The sequence below is a fragment of the Cavia porcellus genome, unplaced genomic scaffold (genome assembly GCF_034190915.1).
Source record: "Cavia porcellus strain 051 isolate PalLab524CR breed Dunkin Hartley unplaced genomic scaffold, mCavPor4.1 scaffold_23, whole genome shotgun sequence".
Lineage (NCBI taxonomy): Eukaryota > Metazoa > Chordata > Mammalia > Rodentia > Caviidae > Cavia > Cavia porcellus.
This window is the reverse complement of record NW_026947506.1, coordinates 21942809-21965158: the sequence shown is the minus strand read 5'-3', so window position 1 is coordinate 21965158 and position 22350 is coordinate 21942809. Positions and strand designations below refer to the sequence as shown.

The following is a 22350-nucleotide window of genomic DNA, read 5'->3' as shown; positions in this document are numbered from 1 at the left end:
AGGTCTACTGATTCCTCAAAAGCATAGTAAGGAAAAAATCAGTTTTCTTGTTTCTTTAATACTAAAACTGAAGTGAACCAATCTGTACTTTCTTAACACATTCTCCAAAATAAAAAAGTTACAGAATTCATTTTTATAGCAGTAGAAACTTTAGTTTCACTACACTTTATTAATAAACTGATCTCCCCAGGTCAAATTTAAAGATAAATCCTGTACCTGGCAAAAATAATCAAAATATTTAAAAAGAGATCAATTTTAAGGCTACCGCTATACATACAGAGTTAATTAAGATGTCAGTCTCTTTCTCTGGAAGGGCAAGAACTACACTCTCCAGTAAGTGGAGAATGGGCTGGATTTCAACTCCCCATATTTTTTTTGTTTGGATGCTTTATGTTAGACATCCGTGAGCAGTTGTCCAAATAATCCCTACTGACATAAAAAGGCAACTCATCTGTTAACTTCATATTTAGTATGCCTTACACATGAATCTACTTGTTTTATGTGACTGTTATGGTTTGTGTCTAGATTTCCCCCCAAAGCCTCATGCAGTCATAAGATTTTTTCAGAGGTGGCTGAATCTAGAACATGATTCCTAATGCAATTCTGGGATTAAGGATGGATGATTGCTGAATCAGTCCACAGACTGGGTTGGCACTGCCCTAATTCCCAAAGACTGGATACCATATAAGGACAGAACGAGTCTTGTCTTTACTGCAATGCACTGTTGCCCCTCTGCCATAAGCCACTCTGCTTTAGAGCTAGCTGATTATGGACTGAAGCAACTGCAAACTGTGAGTTAAATAAAACTTTCCCCTGTTAAATTTAAGTTTTGGGCATTTTGTCTCAGCAATGAGAAAAAAGTAACTAAAACAACGAACAATGAACAACATCTACAAAGCGGGCAGTAACATTAACATTCTGCACTGAGGCTAAGACTCAGAATCCTATAACTTACAAGAACAATGAGAGCTGAGTCAAGAATTGAACTCCCACTTACTCTGTCTCACACTCCTCTTCTTCCCGCGGATCACTTTGCCTTCCTAGACTTCTGTTGCTGCACACATAAACACTCCACCTAAACAGTGAGGCATAGACACCATGTGTTCTGAAGATGCCTTGTACTGTGAAGAACTTTTAAGTTATTATTATTATACCTAGAAAAATAGAGAAAGGCAAAACTAGTGAAGGTTTTCTTACACAAAGTGTCTAAAATGGTGACCAAAAATTAATGAACATTTTTTAGCCTTCAAGTGTTGATACTTTTCCAGAGAGAGCAATAATTTTTAACTGTTGAAACCCCTTCATTTGCACTCGAACAGTTCCCAAAATCATCCAGTATTAGACTTAGGAAGTATGTGTTCTCCATGAAGAATTAGGATCTCCTGGGACATGGAATCTCCTCTTGGGTTAATCTACAATGCTTACATCACTAGACAATACAGTTGTACTTCAGTTTAGGAACTCAATTCTCCTTGATGATTCTGGTAGCAAACCAAACTGGATGACAACTGAGTCAAATTTCCCCATAATTGCAACACAGAATTTGATTCGATTTTTGTCCAACTGGCGGGGCTGGTATTTTTGATCTCTAGCTTTCAGGGTCGATTATTTTCCAGATAGGTCTTATTTTTGGGAAAACATTTTTTAATTGATTACTAAAATACTTGCTTAAGCAAAAACAAAAATAGTCTTTGTTAACAGCTCCTTAAAAGGGGAATACCACACTTTGAGGGATTCCATGAATTCTTGGCTGAAAATAGTAAATAATCTGCTTACTTGGCAATAGGATTTAATACAAGGATTTGTGTGATTTCCCTGACCTTTTTAGCTCTAAGGCATTGACATAATTTTCTTTATTGAATGAAAAGCAGCCCCAGGTGCCTTTTATCTCAATGCTTCTTCCACCTGGGTCACCTTAAAGTGAGACCTTCTGGCTCTTGCAAGCTGATCTCCTGGGGGTCTATAAACAGAGTAGTTCATGCACCAAAAGCGCCAACTCCTTGTGATTAGATAGCTGTATCACCCACTGTGTTATGCAGGATACATCCACGAACTGTAAGAAACCTGGCTTTCTGCTGAGACTGTTGGATCTGAGTGTGTGGACCTAATATGAGGACAGCTGGAAGGAGTCTTGGAGAATATGTAGGGAGTGAGGTTATTAGATTGTCCACCAAGAGCCTGGAAAGACAATCAAGATATGCAAAATAACTGTGGGGAAAGCGTGACTCAGGAAGGAAATGAAAAGAATATTGACACATCTAAAATAACACCACATCCACTAAAAGGGAGCGGGGAGCACCCAGGCATCATTCTGACACTTAACTTAAAGGGTTTAAAATATTCAAATAGCTAATTAAAATTGGATGGAAAAACATTTAATCTCGCTAGTCATCAAATAAATGAAATGAAAATGATAATGAGATTCTATTTTCAGCTGATTTTTAATTGATAATGCTTAGTGGTTACAAGGGTAGAAATGGTCATTATGATCTTGATGTTATATGCTGGTGGACATATAAAGTGCTGTGTGGAAAGCAGCTTGAGCACAGGAAGAGCGAATTCCCAAGGAAGAATATTGCAATATTTATATCTTCTGCATCAAGGAATCTTTCTGTATCAGCTTTAGGTTTAACCACATAGGATGGAAATCCCCAAGTAGCAATGACAAACAACACAGATGTTATCGGCAAAGCACAGGATTAAGTTGGACATTATAACCCAAAACAAAATTCTGTTACTAAGGAGGAAAAGGAGAAAGGATTTTGGATAGGTAATTAGCTAGCTGGAAAATAATCATCATTGAAAACTAGAGGACAAAAATACCAGCCCCTGGGCCAGGGATTTAGCACAGTGGCTCAAGGCCTTGCCTGGTAAGTGCCAGGTTGTAAGTTCAGTCTCTTACAAAATAATACCAGCCTCAAGGAGCCTATCCTTACCCCACCCACTTTACAAAGCAGATGCCAAGCAAGGGAAGAGTGATGGCAGGTGAGGCAAGGACAGGCTGACTGGGCTGGTATTTTTGATCTCTAGTTTCCAAGGCTGGTGATTTTCTGGCTAGGTCTTATTTTCAGGGAAAGATGGTAGCAATTTTTTGCTCTATTGTCCAAGAAAACATATTTAAAATTTTCAAATCATGTGTAAAATGTCATTCCTTTTTTAGAGAAAGGACCAAATTTTCAAATCATGTGTAAAATGTCATTCCTTTTTAGAGAAAGGACCAAATTTTCAAAAATAGGGTAATATTCACAAATTAAAATTCTATTTAATTGTTTCCCAGAGCAAGGAATATTATCTACAAAATCTAAAATAATAGCTCCCTATACTCAAGAAATAAATGTAAAAATTAAAAATGCATTAATACATGGAGTTTATACTCTCAGGTATGCCAAAAAAAATCTTTACAGAGGTTTTTACACTTTTCTTCTTTTTCCATATTTCCCACAGTGAGTACTCTTTAACAAATGCTAACAAAGTTGCAAACATCATTTTCTTAAATGTGATAATTGACTATTTCCCTTATTGATAAATAAGATTGCAAATTGGAGATTCCCCAGGTTGTTCCCAACAAAATGAATAGAAGGAGCTGAGACACAGCCTGGTAAATTGTTCAGATTTTAGGAAACCAATCTTATCAACTGTGAACTGGGAAAATCAGGTCACCACTGAACGACCTAAATTTAGGTTGCCTGCTGATGTTCTCCTCTTTAAAACTAGATGTCAAAATGCAATGGGTCACATCAAAGTTCAATCACCCTGTTGTCACCATCACCCACATATCTGACTGCTTTACTGAACTCTGTTTTTATTTGCTTTTACCCTCCTAGAATGTGTATATCACTGTTGCTTCTATTTTGCATATAAGGAACATACGGTACGGAGAGTGTAAGTGACTGAGTCACTATCCCACAGGTTGTGAATAGTAGAGCTAAAATCCAAACACAGGCCAAGCTATAACTTTTCTGTCTACCATCCAGAGAAACTGGAAGAGAAACAGATTGTGATGCTAAGAAGTCGTTCATTAACATGTCATTAATGGCCCACCCATATACCAATAACTGCCTTAAAATTTCCAAGATATTAATTGCAATGATTTAAATAATAGGAAATTATACAAGGGTGACTTTAGGCATCCAACTACCTGAAGCTTTTAGATTTCAAGTGAGAATCAATGAGTTCTAATGAAAAGGTTAAGGCCAAAGCAGTTTTGCATAACATATTTTTAGAAAGAAGTCAGACCCACTCATGAGGCCACATGGAGCCCAGCACTGTCGAGTGTGGCCTGGCTGGCTGGGGAAGGGATAGGCTGCTGTCCCCCAGATGTCTTCTCTGCCATGGCAGGGGCTATGCCCTACTTCTGAGTCTTGTTTCGCTTCTGTCTTTCAGCTGAAACTAAGATCTGCTTCAAATACTACCATGGAGTGAGCGGAGCCCTGCGAGCCACCACCCCCAGTGTCACTGTCAAAAACTCAGCGGCTCCTGTAAGTCTTGCTTCTTTCTCTTTAATCAGACCTGGCTCTGATGCCTCTTTCCTGTTCTGCATTCTCTCTGTGTGTGTGCACTTTTATGTGTGTGCACTTGAATGCATGTAACATGTGCACATGCTGAGATACATGGGTTGATGGGTTGAGTAGACAGAAAGATACATTTCAGAATAGTGCAGAGGAACACACCTTGGCAGAGAATGTGCCACTTGTGTGTTAGGAAAATACCAAGCACCAGTACTTCCCTAGACAGCCAAATGTTTCTAATAGCAAAGGACTTAACAGCAGGAAGTATTACTCTAGAATTCATTTTTTAGTTCCTTGACTTGAAATATTTATATTTGCTTATGTTTTCATTTTGAGGCTTATAAATAATAGAGTAAGATTTACTGCTTCTATCTAAGTCATAGAAGTATGAAATGGCAGGCCTAGAAATGACCAGTTCTCTTTTCTTTTCCTAAATAAGGACACTATACCCAAAGGGCCCAAGTCAGGTGCCTTGAATCACACAGTTAACCGGGTGTCAATCCAGGATTTAAGTCACAGGTTCTGTTTTCTACTTTGTTGTTCTGCTCTGTCTTACTGTAATAGATGCCATCTCTTCCTAAATACAGTGTAGTCTTAAACTGTAAAGTGCTTCTTATTTAATCCTCAATGCACCAGATGAAGCTAGCTGAAATCTACTGGAAACCATGTTCCTTTCTTTTTCACATAAATGAAAAATGACCAACTGGGGAGGCCAAATGAAAACCAGTGAAGACTTGGTCATGCAAGAAGTATAAGAGAAAGATCTTTGACGTTAGTGAAAGAAAAGAAAAAAAAAAGAAATGCAATATGAATGATTCAGAAAAGATACTGAGTAAAAAACACCATTTTGCCATTTCACAAATTAGTACGGCACGGTCTGGAATATGTGCAGATGGAGCCTTGAAAACAAGCAGTAAATTGAGCAGACAAACGTCAGATCCTGAATCTTGGCTGCCTCTATCGTTAGGGGCCCAGCAGGACTGGACCCTGGGCTGAGTTTACTACAAAGGAACACGTAACGGAGGAGATGGGAGAGACACAGAGGGGGCCATGATTGCTTTATGGTTGCCGTCTCTCCCTACAATGGCCACATAGATGGGAACATGGTGTATGTCACTTTATCTCTGGGGTGGGACTGGAGTTTAGGTGTAGAATCTGCAGAAGTATCTTCAGCATTCAAAGCATCCTTCCATGCCCATGTATGCAAATGGTCCCCCCAAAGAGGATACCTCCCAAAGTCAAGAGGGTCCTGGCACGTGTTAGTCAACCATTAAGGCTGGAATGTAAGATTCTTTTGGCCACATAGAGAGTGAGAGAGAGTAAGAAAGAGAGAGAGAGAGAGAGAGAGAGAGAGAGAGAGAGAGAAAACCAAAGCTGAATGGACAATCAGGAAGGCATTAAATATACACTACACAAAGAAAGAAGGAGCCAGGCAGTGGAAGGAGGCCAATCCAGAAAAGCCTTCATCATGGCAGGGGTCTCCACTGACAGGACTGGCAGTTTGGCTGAAAGCTGGGACAGGAGAGGAGGAGAAAGCCTCGTTTTCACCGGTGCCGGTATGCTAACATGAGTGAGTGTGGAAAAGCCATGAAATTCACTTGTCATTTAAAGAAAGCTCCCTAAAGTTTCTAGCCTCTCTAACTTAGCCTACCAGAGGCTCCAGATGTTTTCGTGATTCTTAAAGCACTGTGGAGTGTGACTGATGTCACCAGTGAGGTCTGGCGTGAAATAAAGTAAAACACCAACTCCCCAGAAAACAATCTTGGAGCAGACGGAAAGTGAGGCTTCCAATACTGGACTAAGAATCAGCAAACATACGCTTTCCATCACCAGAAACAAGGGCTAACTTATATCTGAAAGGTGGAAACAAGGTGCTTTGGTCATATTATTTGACATAAAAGTTTAGGAGATTGTATGGATTCCACTCTGTCTCTGACTTCATCTCTATCACTCTGTGTGTGCTACTGTTGCTGGTACTAAAACCTCAAACATCTCCAGTTCCACCCAGGAGATGAAGTAACAGACACCATGTACCCATCTATGTGGCCACTGTAGGGAGAGATGGCAACCATAAAGCAAGCATGGCCCTCTGTGTCTCTCCCATCTCCTGCCCTAGGCGTCTGATATATTGTTCTTGTCCTTATGTTCTTCTTGATGATTTCTCGTTTACATCAGTGAACACTCAGGTTGACATTTTGTGTCCATCCTGCAAGCAATTTGGTATTTCTCTTTTTCATTGCCAAGCACATGAAGGTCTGATCCTAAAGTCCCTGTGATGTCAGGGACAGTGGTCTTTGGTGTCCACTGCCACACTGTGACAGTTGGCACAATCCTGTGGCAGAGGGACCATGCTTTACCTGGAAAATGGTATTTTAGTGTGCATTTCAGTTTTATAATAATTAGGCTATCATCACCCTTCTTGTTTGATAGTTTCTTTTGTATTGGTCTGGTTGGTTCCCAGTACACACAAGGCAGGCAGGAAAAATATATCTGCTAACTGACCATCTGGATGTATGGTGATGAGATGGAACCCAACCCATATTATAATTTGCAAATCATCTTAGATGTTGGTATAATTTGCCTACCTTCTGGGCTATGCAACAGCCTTTGTGATCTATTCTAAGAACCTAGGCACACTGTTTTAAGGAGAAATGCCATTAAGTCGCTCCAGTGTGTTAGTAGACTTTGAGTGTTCACTTTCAAGCTGAATATTACCAATGCTGCACAGATCTTCTACAAAGAGTAGCTGTCAGTGGCCATTGTGTCATGTTTAAGAGTCACTTTATTTGTGCAATACACTAAAACTGTAATTCTTTGAAAAGGAGGAATGGGATTTCAAATGCTCCTTTGGCATAATCAGTACTTGAATTTTTTAAACCTGGTAAATTCTCAATAATATTAGTTTTTTTTCCTTATCTTTTCTTTCTCCTTTAGCTTTCTCTTTGTCTAAATGGCAACTGTTGAGATCTCTTATTTTTCAGAAGAGGTTTGTCATCTATTTCTACCATTTTGAAACTCTCATTTATTTTGTATACTTAATCATAAATTAGGAACAATAATGTGAATGAGCTATAGGGGATAACTAAAATGGAAGCTCTGTCACTAAGAGCTCACAGTTACTCTAGCACCAATTATAATACTACCTGAAGTGTACAGGCTCTACCCTCACCATGCTGACATGTAGCCAAAGGTACCTACAGCAGCCACGCTCTGTGCTTCCGGGCTACCATGGTGGGGGGCAGCTCTCCTCCACCTGGGATCCTTCCCCCATGCTGATCTTGCTTTGAAGCCAGCTGACTATAGACTGAAAACATGAGCTTCATCAACCTCTCCTCAAGTTGTGGGAGTGTCTAAGTGACAAAGAAAGTGACTAAGAAAACTGGTCTCAGCCCACCAGCAGTTCACCATGAACTTTAAGGCTTCTCCATCAGGTCTGTACCCTGACAGTAGGTTTTCACATCTACCCATTCCCTTCTCAGAACCCAGCAGGGGTTATCCCCAAGGTCTCCTGGACCAGCACTGGAGCCCCACCCTTCCCCTGCCTGCTGGTTCCTTTCAGTGCTGGAGAGTAAAGGCCGTCTCCAGCCATCCCTGGTATGAGTCAGGTAACTGAGACCCTTTAAAGTCCTGAGCACATTGCCCCATGCCTGGTTTACAAGACCCACCCTGAGGGGCACTTAGCTATCAGCATAGTGAACCACATCCCCACATAGGTTAAGACCTGGAGCCCCTGCTTTGGGGTACAGAAGGTAGGTTTTTATTGGAGAAATAACCCTTACAGGCCAAGGAGTTAGGAAGAGACCAACAGAGAGAGGAGCCAGCTGAGGACACTATACTACTACCTTTTTTGAGACCATCTACTCTGAGGTAGAAGGGCTCCCCTAACTGAGAGGCTGGATCATTAATGGTCAGAGAATACATTTTCTTTTGTTTGTCTTCAGCATTAAAATCTGTGGAAATTCCATTTGGATTTTGTTAAAGTGAATTATTCTGGTCATTATTTATTTATTTACTTACTTATTTGGTACCGTGGACCAAACTCGACCTCATGCTTGCCAAGCAGGCACTTAAGCCACTGAGCTAAATCTCTGGCCCTATTATTATTATTTTAGATTGCTATTGTTTGTTCTTTCATTGTTTGTATCTTCTGGCTTTTTCAGTGAGAAATTGGAAGACAACATACAAGTATCTTTCTTCTCTCTCTCTCTCTCTCTCTCTCTCTCTCTCTCTCTCTCTCTTTTTCTTTCTTTTTTTTGTGCCAGGAATTTAACCCATGACCTCATGTTTGCCAGACAGGTGCTGTGCCACTGAGATATATCCCTGCACCTAATATCTTTCCATAAGCACATGTTCAGGCAATGGTTTTCCCAACTGAGAGTCTTACCTAGACCATGGAATGGCAGGGTTTCCCAGCTATGTTTTTCTTAATTGTAGCTTTTCATTAGTTTTGCTGAATAAATAATTCTTTGATCAAAGAAAGATTTGAGGAGCTGGGGATATAGCTCATCTGTGTGGCATCTCCCTGGCAAGTGTGAGGTCCTGAGTTTAATTCCAGGTACGAAACAAACAAACAAAAATTTGGAGGAAATTCAGAGCCATTTTCTTCAGATTGATTTAGTTAGAATCCTAGCTTTCATGACCTTACCCATTCATCCTGATACAACCATGCTCTAAAACCTAACCTCACGTCCAATCTTGATTCCTGAAACCTGGCTTCATGAAGTTTTGGGGAAGATACAGTAGATGTTTTTTTTAAAACTTGGATTTAGTAATGTCCATGAGTGTTAGTCAGCTTGCCATTACTGTGATAAAACACCTGAGATAAAAAGGAGGAAAAGTTTACTTTGGCCTACAGCTTTGGAGGTTCGGTCCATGGTCAGGGGTGTGCCATCATTTGGGGGCCTGTGGTGAGGAAGAATTCCATGACAGGAGCACATGGTGGATGAAGCTGCTCAACTCCTGGCAACTGGGAATTGAAGGAAATCATGGGTCTCAAAATCCTCTTCAATGCCACCCCCCAAACACCTACTAATTTCACCTACTAACTTCCTTCCAATAGGCTGCACCTCCTACAAGTTCTTCTGCTTCCTAAGGGCACAGCCTGGGAATGAAACCTTGACCACATAGGTCTTTGGAAACACTCTAGATCCAGACTATATCACTATTGCCCTTTTATGAATTAATTGTTTTCATGTTACTTCTTTAATGCATCTACAATTTATTTTTGCAGCATGTCACAGGAACTTACCTAGGCAAGCACTAAAAAGCTATTTCATCAATAATTTCATGCTGAGACAAAATTCTAAAATGAAGCCGGTGTGGTGGTGCACTCCTGTAATCCCAGCACTCGGGAGGCTGAGGCAGGTGGATCATTGCAAGTTCAAGACCAGTGAGCCTAAGGCCAGCCTGAATGCATAGTGAGACCTTGTGTCAAAAAGACAAAAAAAAATTCTAAGATGAATCCATATTATGAAAATCAGTTCTTAAATGACATCATCTTAGACATGATACAGAAGCAAGACATTTGGAGTAATTTTATAGTACAGTGTTCCAATTTTTCCTTTCTTTCCCTCATACATATTTCTGTTTGTCTTTCCTTAAATTTTTAAATACATTTTGATTTGTAAGTCAAATGCTAAAGATAATACACAACAAATGTAAACTTAGATGCTTGAAGTAAAACTGCAACAAGACTTATTTGCCTGAAAAAGATCAGTGTTGCCCAGATGTCTACTAGGTTTCACAATGATTTTCTAGTTAGTACCTTGCAAGGTCTTCTAACTACTGCTACTTTAACTTCTGTCTCTAGTCCATAAAGTCCAGGTGAAATGGGAGAACAATTTCTAATGGTGATAGAACATAGATGCTTAGTTATTGACACAAAGCATACTTTCTACCAGATGAGAATACACAACCATATTTTGTTTTACCGCATCTGGGAAATTGTTTGATGTTGTTCAATGCCTCATTCTTCTGGTCCTCTTTCCTAATAACCAGGTCCCCTGCCTAAGCCCCCCATGCTCAGCCACCAACACAGGCAGTACTCTGATCCCCCTGTCTTGCAAATCAACTCAGAAAAGTTGTTCTTTGTATCTTCATGTAGCATATGGTCTTAAAAATTTGTGTGCTTTAAGGAAGCTTCTCTGGGAGAGCCACAACACTGAGCAAGATGAAACTGAGCAAGATGAATCTCCATCCTGAAAAGCTACCAGCCTCGATTGAGGGTAAATGAGTAGGAAGAGAGAGATAAGAAAATGGGAAATAACCCCGCACAGCTCTAAGCCTCTGGCTTGAGTCATATAAAGCACTTTGAGAGCATCGAGGATGAGCCAACCAGAGTCTGATGGAGAGTTTTGCAGATGGAATAAGCTGAAATAGGTGCACAGCCTTCATTCTTGACCAGGCTTTGTTTTTTGCATGCTGTTTTAACCCAAAATGAAGAGGCATGTTACAGAAACATGTACCAGCAGCAGAAGTCTCTAGAGTTTGATCAGACTAAAGCAGGGGGATATTTGGATGTAGAAGCATCAGATGGAATTGCCTTAGAAGACAAAGAAAGGGAAAGTAAGTCAGAGTGACACTAGGTGTCCTCTGTCTAAAGAACATTCCCAGGCATAGTCTCTAAGTCACCTAAGAAACACTTGGAAGTTTGGATTCCATCCTGATCCAACATTAAGAAATGTGATTAGTTTTAGGGAAGAGAGTCAGAGCTCATCCTAACTAGGCATTTTGGAGTTTTTAATTTGGAGATGTTTTCTAAAATGTTTTACCACCAACATGACTTAACCTCGGGGTGATTCACATCCTTCCCTTCTGAGACCCAGGGAGCAAAGCATTGACAGCTGGCTTTAAACCTCTTCAAGTTGAATTTTCTATTGAAACCACACTAGGAAATAATTGAAAACAAATCATTATTGGAAATTGAAATCTTTCCTGGTTTTTTAAGATCCAAAGTCTTTACTTGTGTTGGGCTATTCATGAAACCCTGGTGTTACATGGATATGTTTATGCCTGTTCCTAGAGAATGGATCCAAGGCATTTATCAGATTCTGAACAGGATTCATGGTCCCTCTGTCATAGGAAACACCAGTGTCACTCTTTGTTGAGTACAGAGTCAATTTGGCAGGCTCTTCACCTGTCCAAAGACTTTCTTCAAAGTCTACCTTTGCTTTTATTGGAGAAAACAATCTAGTCTTTCACAGTGGTATGAAAGCCAGGAATGTCTTTAAGACATGAATAAGATGTGGAGTAAATACCTAAATAACAGACCCAGACTTAGAAATCTTAAATACCTCAAGATGAATATATTTTTAAAAATGAAAAATAAAAGATGAATGTGTTTACCTTTATAATTATCATAAATCTTAACATGAATTTATCCTATGTATCTGATACAAGAGAACTTGAGAATTAAAGGAAGCCCTCTTACAAAAAGAAAGCTTTTCATTCTTTTGCTGCAGCTGGAACTAAATACAGATTTCTTGGGGATTAGGGACAAGGAGGTTGGCACAAAATAGGCAACTAAAAATGTTTATTTTCCCTAACGCCAAACAAAATGGATGAATTCATAGGTTAAGTCTTTCATGACTGAAGATAGAAACATCTGATGTGATTTAAACTTTCTAGAGCAAAAACAGAAAAATAAATGCTTCCAAAATAGCTTTCCTTTGCCACCTTACCAATGAAACTAGAACTATCAAAAATAGCACTTAAATAGTAAAAATATAGGCCATCTTCTTGATAAATATAAATATAAAATTGTAAGTTAAATATTTTAAAAGAAGTTGCAAAAGTAAAGGCAGTGTGGCTGCATGAAGTTTATACCCAGATCATAAATTTTGTTCGATATTTAAAAAGCTATTAACATAATAAACTATATTAATAGAAGATCATATGATTCTATAGATACAAGAAAGACATCTGAAAAGCACAAGCTTATGTTTTTAAATGTGTAACTATTGTTAACTGTTACTCCCTTAACTTGACTTACATATTTATGTATGATTCAAGAGAAACATGAATATCATTTTCTGGTGAAGCATCAGGTATGGTTTCATTAAATTTAGAATAAGACAAACACAACACTGCTCCACTATTATTTCACATTGTTCTGGAAGGACAAGCCAGGCATTAGGTAAGAGAAAGAAATGAAATGAAGATTCAGTATTAGAAAGAAAATGACAAAATCATCATAACTTATAAATGGTCTCCATTGGCTTAAAGTATGGGAAACAATAAATTTTTTCTACTATGTAAGAGTCAGTAATTCTATTATAAGCAAAAGAAAACCAATTAGAAAATATAATGAGAAAAGACCTTCAATTTTAATATTAACCAATAAAAGTAAAATATCTTAATAAGAAATATGAAAGACCAATATGAAAACCTTAAAACCATTGAAAGATAAATAAAATGTGGTTATAGGCAAAAATAAAACATGTTCCTGTCGCAGATTCCCAGTGGTTAAATTATGTAAATCCTCTCTAAATTAGCCTATAAATTTAACACAATTGCAACTTAAGTCCAGGAAAGAAATAGTCCTTTCTAAGTGAACGTAAAGGCACGAGGGGAAAGTAATAAATTGCATTACATAACATGAAAACTCCAAATGAAAAAAAAATCCTGAAAAGGAAAAAGTTGAAAGTAAAAACAAAGACAGCAAACTGATGAGAAAAATTTCCTGCAAAGGCTGACTTCCACAATTTTCACAGAACTCATTTACATCATTAAAGAGAAAAACAGACAAAGAACCGAAAGTTGGGTTGTCCAGTAACGCATGGGAAGATGCTCTACCACCTGAATAAGAAGACAAGTCACAGCCTGGGAGAAAATATGAGAGAAAGACAATAGACAAAGAACTGATGTCTACAATTTACCAAGAACTGTCAAAACTAGAATAGGCAGAAACCCTAACAGACACTTTACCAAAGATGGTTTCGCTGATGGCAAATGAGCACATAGAGAGGCACTCAACATTGCATGTCACCAGGAAATGACAAACTAAAACAGTGACAGGCCACATCATTGCTATGGGAGTCTGCAAAATCCAAAGCGCTGACAAAATGGCGGCCAAGATGTGGTGCCATGGGTGCTCTCGCTCACTGCTGGGGGAATGGCAGCAAGGTGCGGCCATTTTGGAAGGAAGTTAGACAGAATAAAACACATCCCGTACAACCCAGCAATCACATTCCTTGGTACATAATCAAAGGAGGTGAACACTCATGTCCACACAAAAGGTCACGAGGGTATTTTACTTTATAATTGCTGAAATTAGGAAAAAACAAGATGCCCTTCAGCAGCTGAGTGGACCAACTCTGGCACATCAAGACAATGGAAAGTTATTCAGCACTAGAAATACATGAGCTGCCTATAAAATTATGAAAAGACAAGGATAATTAGTGAATATTACTGAAAGTGGATATTACTGAAAGAAAAAAATCCAACCTGAAAATATTTGTACTTTAAAGTTCTGATGATGTGACATTCTGGAAATGGTATAACCATGGACACAATTAAAATGTCTTTGAATGCCAAGGTGTAAGGGCAAACGGAATAAACAGGAGCGGTCCAGAAGATTTTTAGGTCAGTGAAACTATCCCATATGTGCTATGTAATGATAGATATGTGCTATGGTGTATTTGTCAAAACCCACAGAGCGTCCAATACCAAGCATGAATCCTAATGTCAGCTATGGACTTTAGGGGATGATGCTACGTGTATTCATCCTCTGTACCAAATGTCCCACTTCCTGTGAGAATTGTCAGCAGCGGAGGACACTGGCGAGGCTGTGGGTAGTGGGTCCATATGAACTCTCACCACTTGCTCTTCAAGTTTGCTGTCAGGGTACACCTTCTCTAAAACAATAGTCTTTTGAAAAAATGTTCTTTCCAATCAAAGAGCAGAAATTTAAAGGATTTATGATACTCAGGGATGATGGTGAAATAGAAAAGCATCTGTACCCTATAGGATCCATTTTCCTCAAGAGTTTTATAATATCTTTTCAAGTTTTTTGGGGAACATTTATCAAGAATCGTGAGGAAATTGGGACTCTTTGCTCCATTATGGAAATGGCAGTAACAGGGAAAAACCAATGTACATAGTAGGGAGACTGGTAATTCCCTGGGATGAAATAAAAAGGGGAACCAATTGGAATTATAGAGAAAGGTCCTCAATATATGTCTTATTAGATGAAAAAGCAAGCCATCAACCAGTGCCATGAAAAGTATTTTTTGTAGTACTGTAGAGGACTGGACCCAGGGCCTTCTCACCAAACTGCATCGCCCGCCCATTTTTGTGTTTTATTTTGAGTCAGAGTGTCTTGGTTACTTTATCATTGCTGAGACAAAATACCTGACACCCACAAGTTAAAGGAGGAAACTTTTATTTTAGCTCACATCTTATTGAGGTTTGAGTCTGTAGTGGGCTGGCTGCAAGGCAGGGCAGTGTGGTGTGGGGCATGACAGAGGAGAAAAAGCTCGTGATGGGGAGGCAGGAAGCAGTGAGCCTGCCTTATTTCTCTTCTTGGTCCACCCAGGGCAGGGCCCAAGCCTATTGATTGGTACCTCCCACACCAAGGATGGGTCTTCCCTTTTCAGGAAGTCCTTCATCCCAACCCAGAACTGTGCTAAACCAATCAGTGGGCTGATCCAGTGTCACCCCCGTGATTCAGTCACTCCCAAAAGCCTTACCAATGAGTGCATGAGATTTTAGGGGAACATCTAGATATAAACCATAACATGGAGTCTCGCTAGGTTGCCTAAACTGAGCTTGAAATCGTGATCCTTCTAATTCAGCCTCCTAGAGTGCTGGGATTACAGACCTTGACTATCACATCCAACTTCAACTTTTTGATTAATATCTAGAGAGATAAAAACATGAGCACCTTCAGGGAATGATAACAAGAAGCTAGTAACATGAAAATCATACAGGTATGAGAAGAACATTCTCCTGAGCAAGATTTCACTTACCTTCTGTCCCTTTTATTTTTTTTACCTGTTTATACTTTCTAACAATATGTTATTTTCTCATTTTCCCTGTATATGTTTTCTAACAGGATTGATGGTTTTAAAACATCAATCAGAAATACCAAAATAATGGGATCTTGATATTTAATGTTTTCTGTTTCACTATTTTTAAATCAGTAATTTTTTTAGCCCAACACTACATATTGTAGACTTAATTAATAGACATAATTAACATGTGTATATTTATGAATTTGTATCTTTTTCAGTACATGCTTGTGATACATCATGATTGCATTCATTGTGGGGAATCAGTACATATACATGATACTTCTTACTTCTTTTTATGTCCATTTGTGCCCCCTTCCCTACCCTCCATCTCTTGGCCCCCTGCCCATTTACAAGAGATCTATCTCTCTGCTTCCTATAAAAATCAATAATTTTTAAAAGAAAAATGCTAATTCTAATAAAGGGAAAAAAATTCCCATTTCTCCCTTCTCAAGACTTGTCTAGCTAGATCTAGGTATTTAAAAACTTACACTGCCACAACTTAACCCACAATACAAGGGAGAGAGAAGGTCTCCTGGCATTCCAGTGGGAGTGATAAGCAGAAAAAAAAAAAAACAATATTTGATCAAGACTGAAACCCACAGTCTGAAATTAAGACCACAGGTGAAATCAGTGCACAGGCCAGAAACTGGGGAGAATTTCTGACAGTGAAGGGGTCTAGGATGCGTTGAGCTTTGAACTAGAAGAGCTGGAAACAGCAGTTTGCAAATGGTGGCAATTCCTTCCTCTTCCCACCCAAGCAGGGAAGCTTTCTGGAGTTACTGACTCAGTCTGGTATCATGATGTCTTTCTGAGTGCATCCTTTTTTGCTCTGTCTCTGTCTCTCTCTCTCTGTGTCTCTGTCTCTGTCTCTCTCTCTCTGTTTCTCTCTCTCTCTCTCTCTCTCTCTCTCTCTCTCTCTGTGTGTGTGTGTGTGTGTGTGTGTGTGTCTCTCTCCTCTCTCTGCTTCTTATATTTACTTTGGATGAATATAAATATGCAACTTTTGGCAAAATGTTCCAAATGGCCCTCTCTAAGCAGTGGGTGGTGGCACATCTCAACATTATGGTAGGCTGAGACAGGAAGATCATAAATTCAAGCCAGCCTGGGCAACTTAGCCAGACCATGTCTCAAAATCAAAACTAAGGGCTGAGAATATAGCTCAGTGCCTGAGCTCCATCCCTAGTACCACTTTAAAAAGTCCCTTGTTATAGTGACCACCTAACATAGTTCATTTTCAATTTTTTAAAATATTTTATTGTGGGTGAAATATGTATGAAATAAAGTTTACCATTTTAAGTATACAGCTCAGTGGCATTAAATGCTCTCATGTTGGGCCAGCATCACCACATCTTCCTGAATGGAAACACTGTGCTCATCAAACCCTGATTCCCCATTCCACCCTCTCTACAGTCTTTGGCAAGCACTGTTCTATTTTTTGGTCCATGAATTTGACTGCTCTATGTAAATGTGCAAATGCAGTCACATAAGTACAATCACATGGTATTTTTCCTTTTGTGGTTTATTTGTTTTACTAGCATAATATCTTCAAGATCTGTCCATGTTGTTATGGGGATCAGAATTTCCATTCTTTTAAAGGCTGGTAATGTCCCACTGTATTTTGATTCCACATGGATTGTCATTGGAGGCAAAGACATTCCACTGGCACTTGCTGGGCAAGAAAATCATTTATCGTTTGCACCCACATTTACTATCGTTACTCATCATCCCTCAAATTGCTGATTCAAATGAACAGCAATTAAAAGAACACAGAGGATGACTCCTTGTAGAATAGAGTGTAATAAACAAGGAAATTCTAGAAAATTCTACGTATGTTTTCAACATGACTCAAAAAGAATTTGTCTTTGAGGTTTCATCAGAACAGTGAATGGTCAGAAGACCACCTGAGGGGACATGGGTCCTACCTACCTTTTGATTAACTGTCATAGCTGCAGGAGTTAAGAGACCATAGGAAAAAGAGTTACACTGAATTAGAAGACAAACCAAAACCTTCATCCAACACATAGTAAGGAGAAGAAAATGTAAACGGAATTTTTTTTAAACCAAGAGATCTAATTTATGGACAATGGATGTTTACAAAACAAAAACAGAGAATAATACCCACTAAAATAAAAGATAAGAGCATTTTATGGTCCTAAAACAATACACTTCAAATTAAAATAGAAAGACCTCATCTTATTTTAGATAGCTGAAATTTATAAGAAAATATATATATATATATGTGTGTGTGTATATTCATGGTAGAAATCTTAATAAACATACGTCAGAAGATACATCTTAATTCAACATGCAGCAAGCCTTTGAAACTACACAGGTATTTTGAGAAGAATTTTCAAGGACTCCTACAAACAAACAAGAAAAACTGTCAGGAAACTGAAAAATAAAAAAGCCAAGAAACTTTATGTTTCTATAGTACTAAGAAGACTTTTTCAAAGGAAAAAATATTTCCTTCTGTCAGCCATACGGAAGCAGTACAACATAGACATCAATAGAATATCTATCCATACAGTAAAGATGTAATTTCAAGTTTGAGAACATTGTAAATGGAAGAGACTGGCAATCAATCGGGAAATAAACTATAAAAGAATGAGGTAAAATAGTTGTAAGAGTAATTAATAGGATCTTATTATTTAAATATGTGTTGTGTGGTTTATTGTATCAGGCAATTAAACAAAAACTAGTTCGGTTTTTGTAATCAAGGAAGGATTCTTACAAAGTCATTTGAAAAAATATTTTACCAGGTATGGTTATGCGTGTATATAATCCCAGTGCTCTTAGCAACTGAGGCAGAAGGGTCACAAGTTCAAAACCAACCTGAGTAATCCAACGACTTATTGAAACCCTTTCTCAAAATTAAAAAAAATTAAAAGAGCTGGGGATGCCCTGAGTTCAAGCCACAGTACCCCCGCCCCAACATCTTTACAAATGAATGTGGGTAAGTCAATAAGCTTAACTGATACTTACTCCTAAGAGATCTAGGCAGCGAGACTGTTGGGTGGCTTCAGGCTACCCTAACAAAATACCATAGACTTCAGAGCTTCAACAGCAGCATATTCTGCCACAATTCTGAAAACCAGAAGCCCAAAGTCAAGGCATTGGTGGGCGTTTTTTCTCTGGAGGCCTCTCAGCTAGGCTTCAGTCTCACTGATCCTCATGTGATCTTTCCTGTGTGCCTCTGTAGCATCTGGTCCTGTACTCGTAAGAACACGTCTGTCCTGGGTGAGGTCCGCACCCATCTGACCACGTGTACCCTGAAATGACACCTTGAAGACCCTGTTGCCAAATGCAGTCCCTCTAGAGGTCAGCATTTGCTGTAGCATGCGAATTTTAGAGGAACACTATTAATCCATGAACCCCACTGTCTCCTTGGACTGACTTGATAATGTCTATTCTAGCTATTACAGTACTACTCAGTCTCCAGGGCCCAGGAATGAATATATACATATATATATATATATATATATATATATATATATATATATATATATTAAAGTTATATATGGTTTCACTATGTATATGAAACCTTATTTTACTTTTGTTTACATAAATAAAACTCCACACAATATAACTCATTCATTACCACTCAGCCATACAACAGGACACTGGAGATTTTTAAAACTTAAATTGGGGGTCAAAATAAGCATAAAGAGGGTTTCCATTTTTAATATTTAAAGAGTATATAAATAGAATAAAAATCCCAGAAATGAAGGGCATTTGTTACCGCTGGACCCAGAGCCACTGTTGAGAAGGAGGTGAAGAGGTGTCCCAGAAGCTGGGTCACCAGTCATCCTCTGGACTGTGAGGATTCCTCCACGGCCACACACCCAGTGCCTGTTACTGTTATCTGTGCTTTTTACATTTCTTGTTCAATGAGAAACTGACGTGCAGGTTAATGAGCAAGTGGATTAACTCTGACCTATTAAGATCTTTACTTCAAAACAAACAGGAAGAGGACTCAGGGAGCAAAGGCCCTTGAAATGTTCCTACTCAAGAGTTTGCTATTTGCATACAACTTCTCCTCTACTCACAACAATTAACCTCTGATCAATCATTAGACCCCACTTCCTTCTTCTAACTGAACTGGACCATGAAGGTGTCCCAGGATTTAAAATATTAGAGGCGACCAGGGAGATAGCACTGCCACTTTTAGATCAGTAGTCTTCACCAACATTGTTCTGTCAAAGAGTCCACTAGAATCAAATCTTTACATTTTAATCCACAGAGACAGTATTTCTGTTTCATTCCTTTTTTCCCATTACTTTTAGTAAGATTGCAAAAGCCCTTAAATTCATGAAGTCCTCAGGCATGTGGCCAGAGTGGAAAACAGCTTCCTGTGCTCAGCCAAAGGCAAGTTGAATTGTCAAGCAGCCCTTGCATCACAGGGAAGCCTGATCCTGTGAATATTTAATATCTCTGCAGGACTATAGATGATTTCCCAACCTATGTTCCTGGCCACGACTATCTTTCCTGTAGCTGATACATCAGAATATAAAGATGACTGTCCAAGGAGATTAGTAGAACTTCAGCATTAATGCTCAGTTTGGGGTACAATGTATTGAACATTCAATTTATACATAGTCACTAATGAAGCTGAAGCGCTAGTCTCTGCTTTAAAATTTTCTTTTGATAGAGTAAGAGCCTGTTTAATGCTATGCTCACGTATACAAAATATGTTATACTTGCAGAATGTTTAAAAATTTGCTTGTTTACATTAGTCAACATCAAACCAAACTCTTTCAACGCAGTCTTTTGGAATTGTTTTTCTCCTTTCTTCTAGACCTTTCATATTTAGAGATTTCTAAATCTCTTTAAGTTCACCTTTTATGAAGAATATAGGCAATTTTGCTTCCTGGTGTGACTCCTGGGTGAGAAGAAAGGAATTCATCAGAAGTAGGTTCCCTCACCTAACTCTTCAAAGAGCTGACTCTTAACCTGAAACAATCACGTGATTTCTGGGTGATGAGCTCTCTAACATTAGAAAGATTCCATATGGGTCCTTCAGATGTACATCATTGAAATCCTTCACATTTCAAACAGAAACGAAAGTGTGAAAACAATATACACGCTGAATGCATGAAGAATATGCACAAAGATAGTTGTTGCTGATGGTGCGTGTGTGGAATTGCATGTGCATATGCAAGTGCTTTTACACACCCCAGCACCTTGCTAGACTCATAGGAAAAATACAGTCCAGGGCACAGTGGAGTCAGTCACAATGAGCCCCAAAGGTCTCTTTCTTCCCTGGCAGCTATGTGTATGCAAGGAAATAAAAATATCCTCCTAGGCTAATCAGAAACCTGACATCAACAATTCTACAGGCAATTTTGGTTTTAATCTTTCATACACCTAATTCCCAGTTCTAAAATCCTTTCAGGAAAATGGCACAGAGAGATGGATCATACCTTTTTAACAATTTGTCTTACTTAGGTTGTACAAATTAAAGCTGGACTAATGCTTTCCTCCTTCATGTTGCATCTATTGCCAAGTATTGAAGAAAAGATTCAATTTCTAAAACAGTCACCATGGAGGCCAAAAATACTGAAACCGAGTATTATAGTGCCAGCCTTTCAGGACTCTCCATGTAAACATCATCCTGAAAGGGGAGTCGGGTCTTCATTCTTCCCTGGGAAGTTTTGTCAAATAAGAGCAAAGACAGAGGTTGGTGACCAATCATATCAGTCCTACTTTCTTTACTGTAACAAATACATGAAGTGATCAGCTTGTAAAGAGGGAATGTTTTTATGGCTCACAGTTTGGGGAGTTTCAGTCCATGGTTGATAAAGGGATTGTTGTTAAGCCTGTGATGGAGGGAGCGGCACATTGTGGCAGGAACACAGATAGCAAAATTGTCTGCCTCATTGTGATGACACAAAAAGGAGAAGAGGAAGGGACCAGGTTCCAATATCCCCGCAAGAGCACACCCTGCCCTCAGTACACACACCTGCCACTACGCCCTGATCTTAATCATTCCTCCATCTCCAATAGCAGCAGAGGCCAGGGCTTTACCTTGGGAGGATGTTCAAGATTTAAACTTCAGCACCCTCCTTTACTGTGATTCCTGATGGTTCCCATATTCACAGAAAATGGTGACCCATCTCCCACCTTGGCTTTTCACTCATAACATGCACCACCCTTACTCTAATCCTGCATAGCCGTCGGCCTTTGCAGATGGTACCCAAACAGCCCCCACATTCCCAAAGCCAGTAACTGCATGCTCATTTCAGTAGCTCATCTACCAAAGCCAGCGACTGTATCCCTTTCAAACATTCAGCCCCAATCCTACTATTCTTGGGCCATCGTCTTTGTACCTCATTTCCCAGCCCGTCTTTTGATCCTAACTGCATGATGTCAGGTATTTTCAACTCCTTCCTTAGATAAGATCCTGTCACATACTGCTATCCTCCATCATTCGCTCCTGTGTCCCTCTGTCGCTCTAATCCTGCAAAACTCAATCCTGACAGCCCAGTTCTCCATCTGTCTGCTCTTCACTTACTCCTGGGCAGGAGAAGAGTCCTCCTTTAATCTTGTGACCTCGATCTCTGATGGCCCTTTAGAATCTACTCCCAGAAACACTCGACCTTCCTCATAATTACAGGAGGCTATTTCACACTTCTTCCCTAGTCCTCAAACTTATGGCACTTTTTCCTCCTCTGCCATCAGTGGATGACCTTCCTTCTTTCACTGAGAAGTGGGAACAGTCAGAACACAACCAGCTTGGCCTCCACCACCAAGCCCTCCAGCCTATGGCACATGCTCCCTTTCCCAGTTCAGGCCAGCCTCTCTGTTTACACACAGGAGCCTACCCCACCTCA

At 39.3% G+C, this 22350-nt stretch overlaps 1 protein-coding gene across 7 annotated transcripts in view; it reads left to right on the top strand.

Moving 5' to 3' along the window:
- Positions 1–22350, top strand: part of Hecw1 (HECT, C2 and WW domain containing E3 ubiquitin protein ligase 1) — a 388661-nt gene that overhangs the window by 214057 nt on the left and 152254 nt on the right. For all 7 annotated transcript variants that reach the window (XM_063233918.1, XM_063233919.1, XM_063233922.1 and 4 more), the window contains one exon: positions 4384–4478. In XM_063233918.1, coding sequence (XP_063089988.1) covers positions 4384–4478 — 95 coding nt within the window. The remainder of the gene's footprint in view (positions 1–4383; positions 4479–22350) is intronic.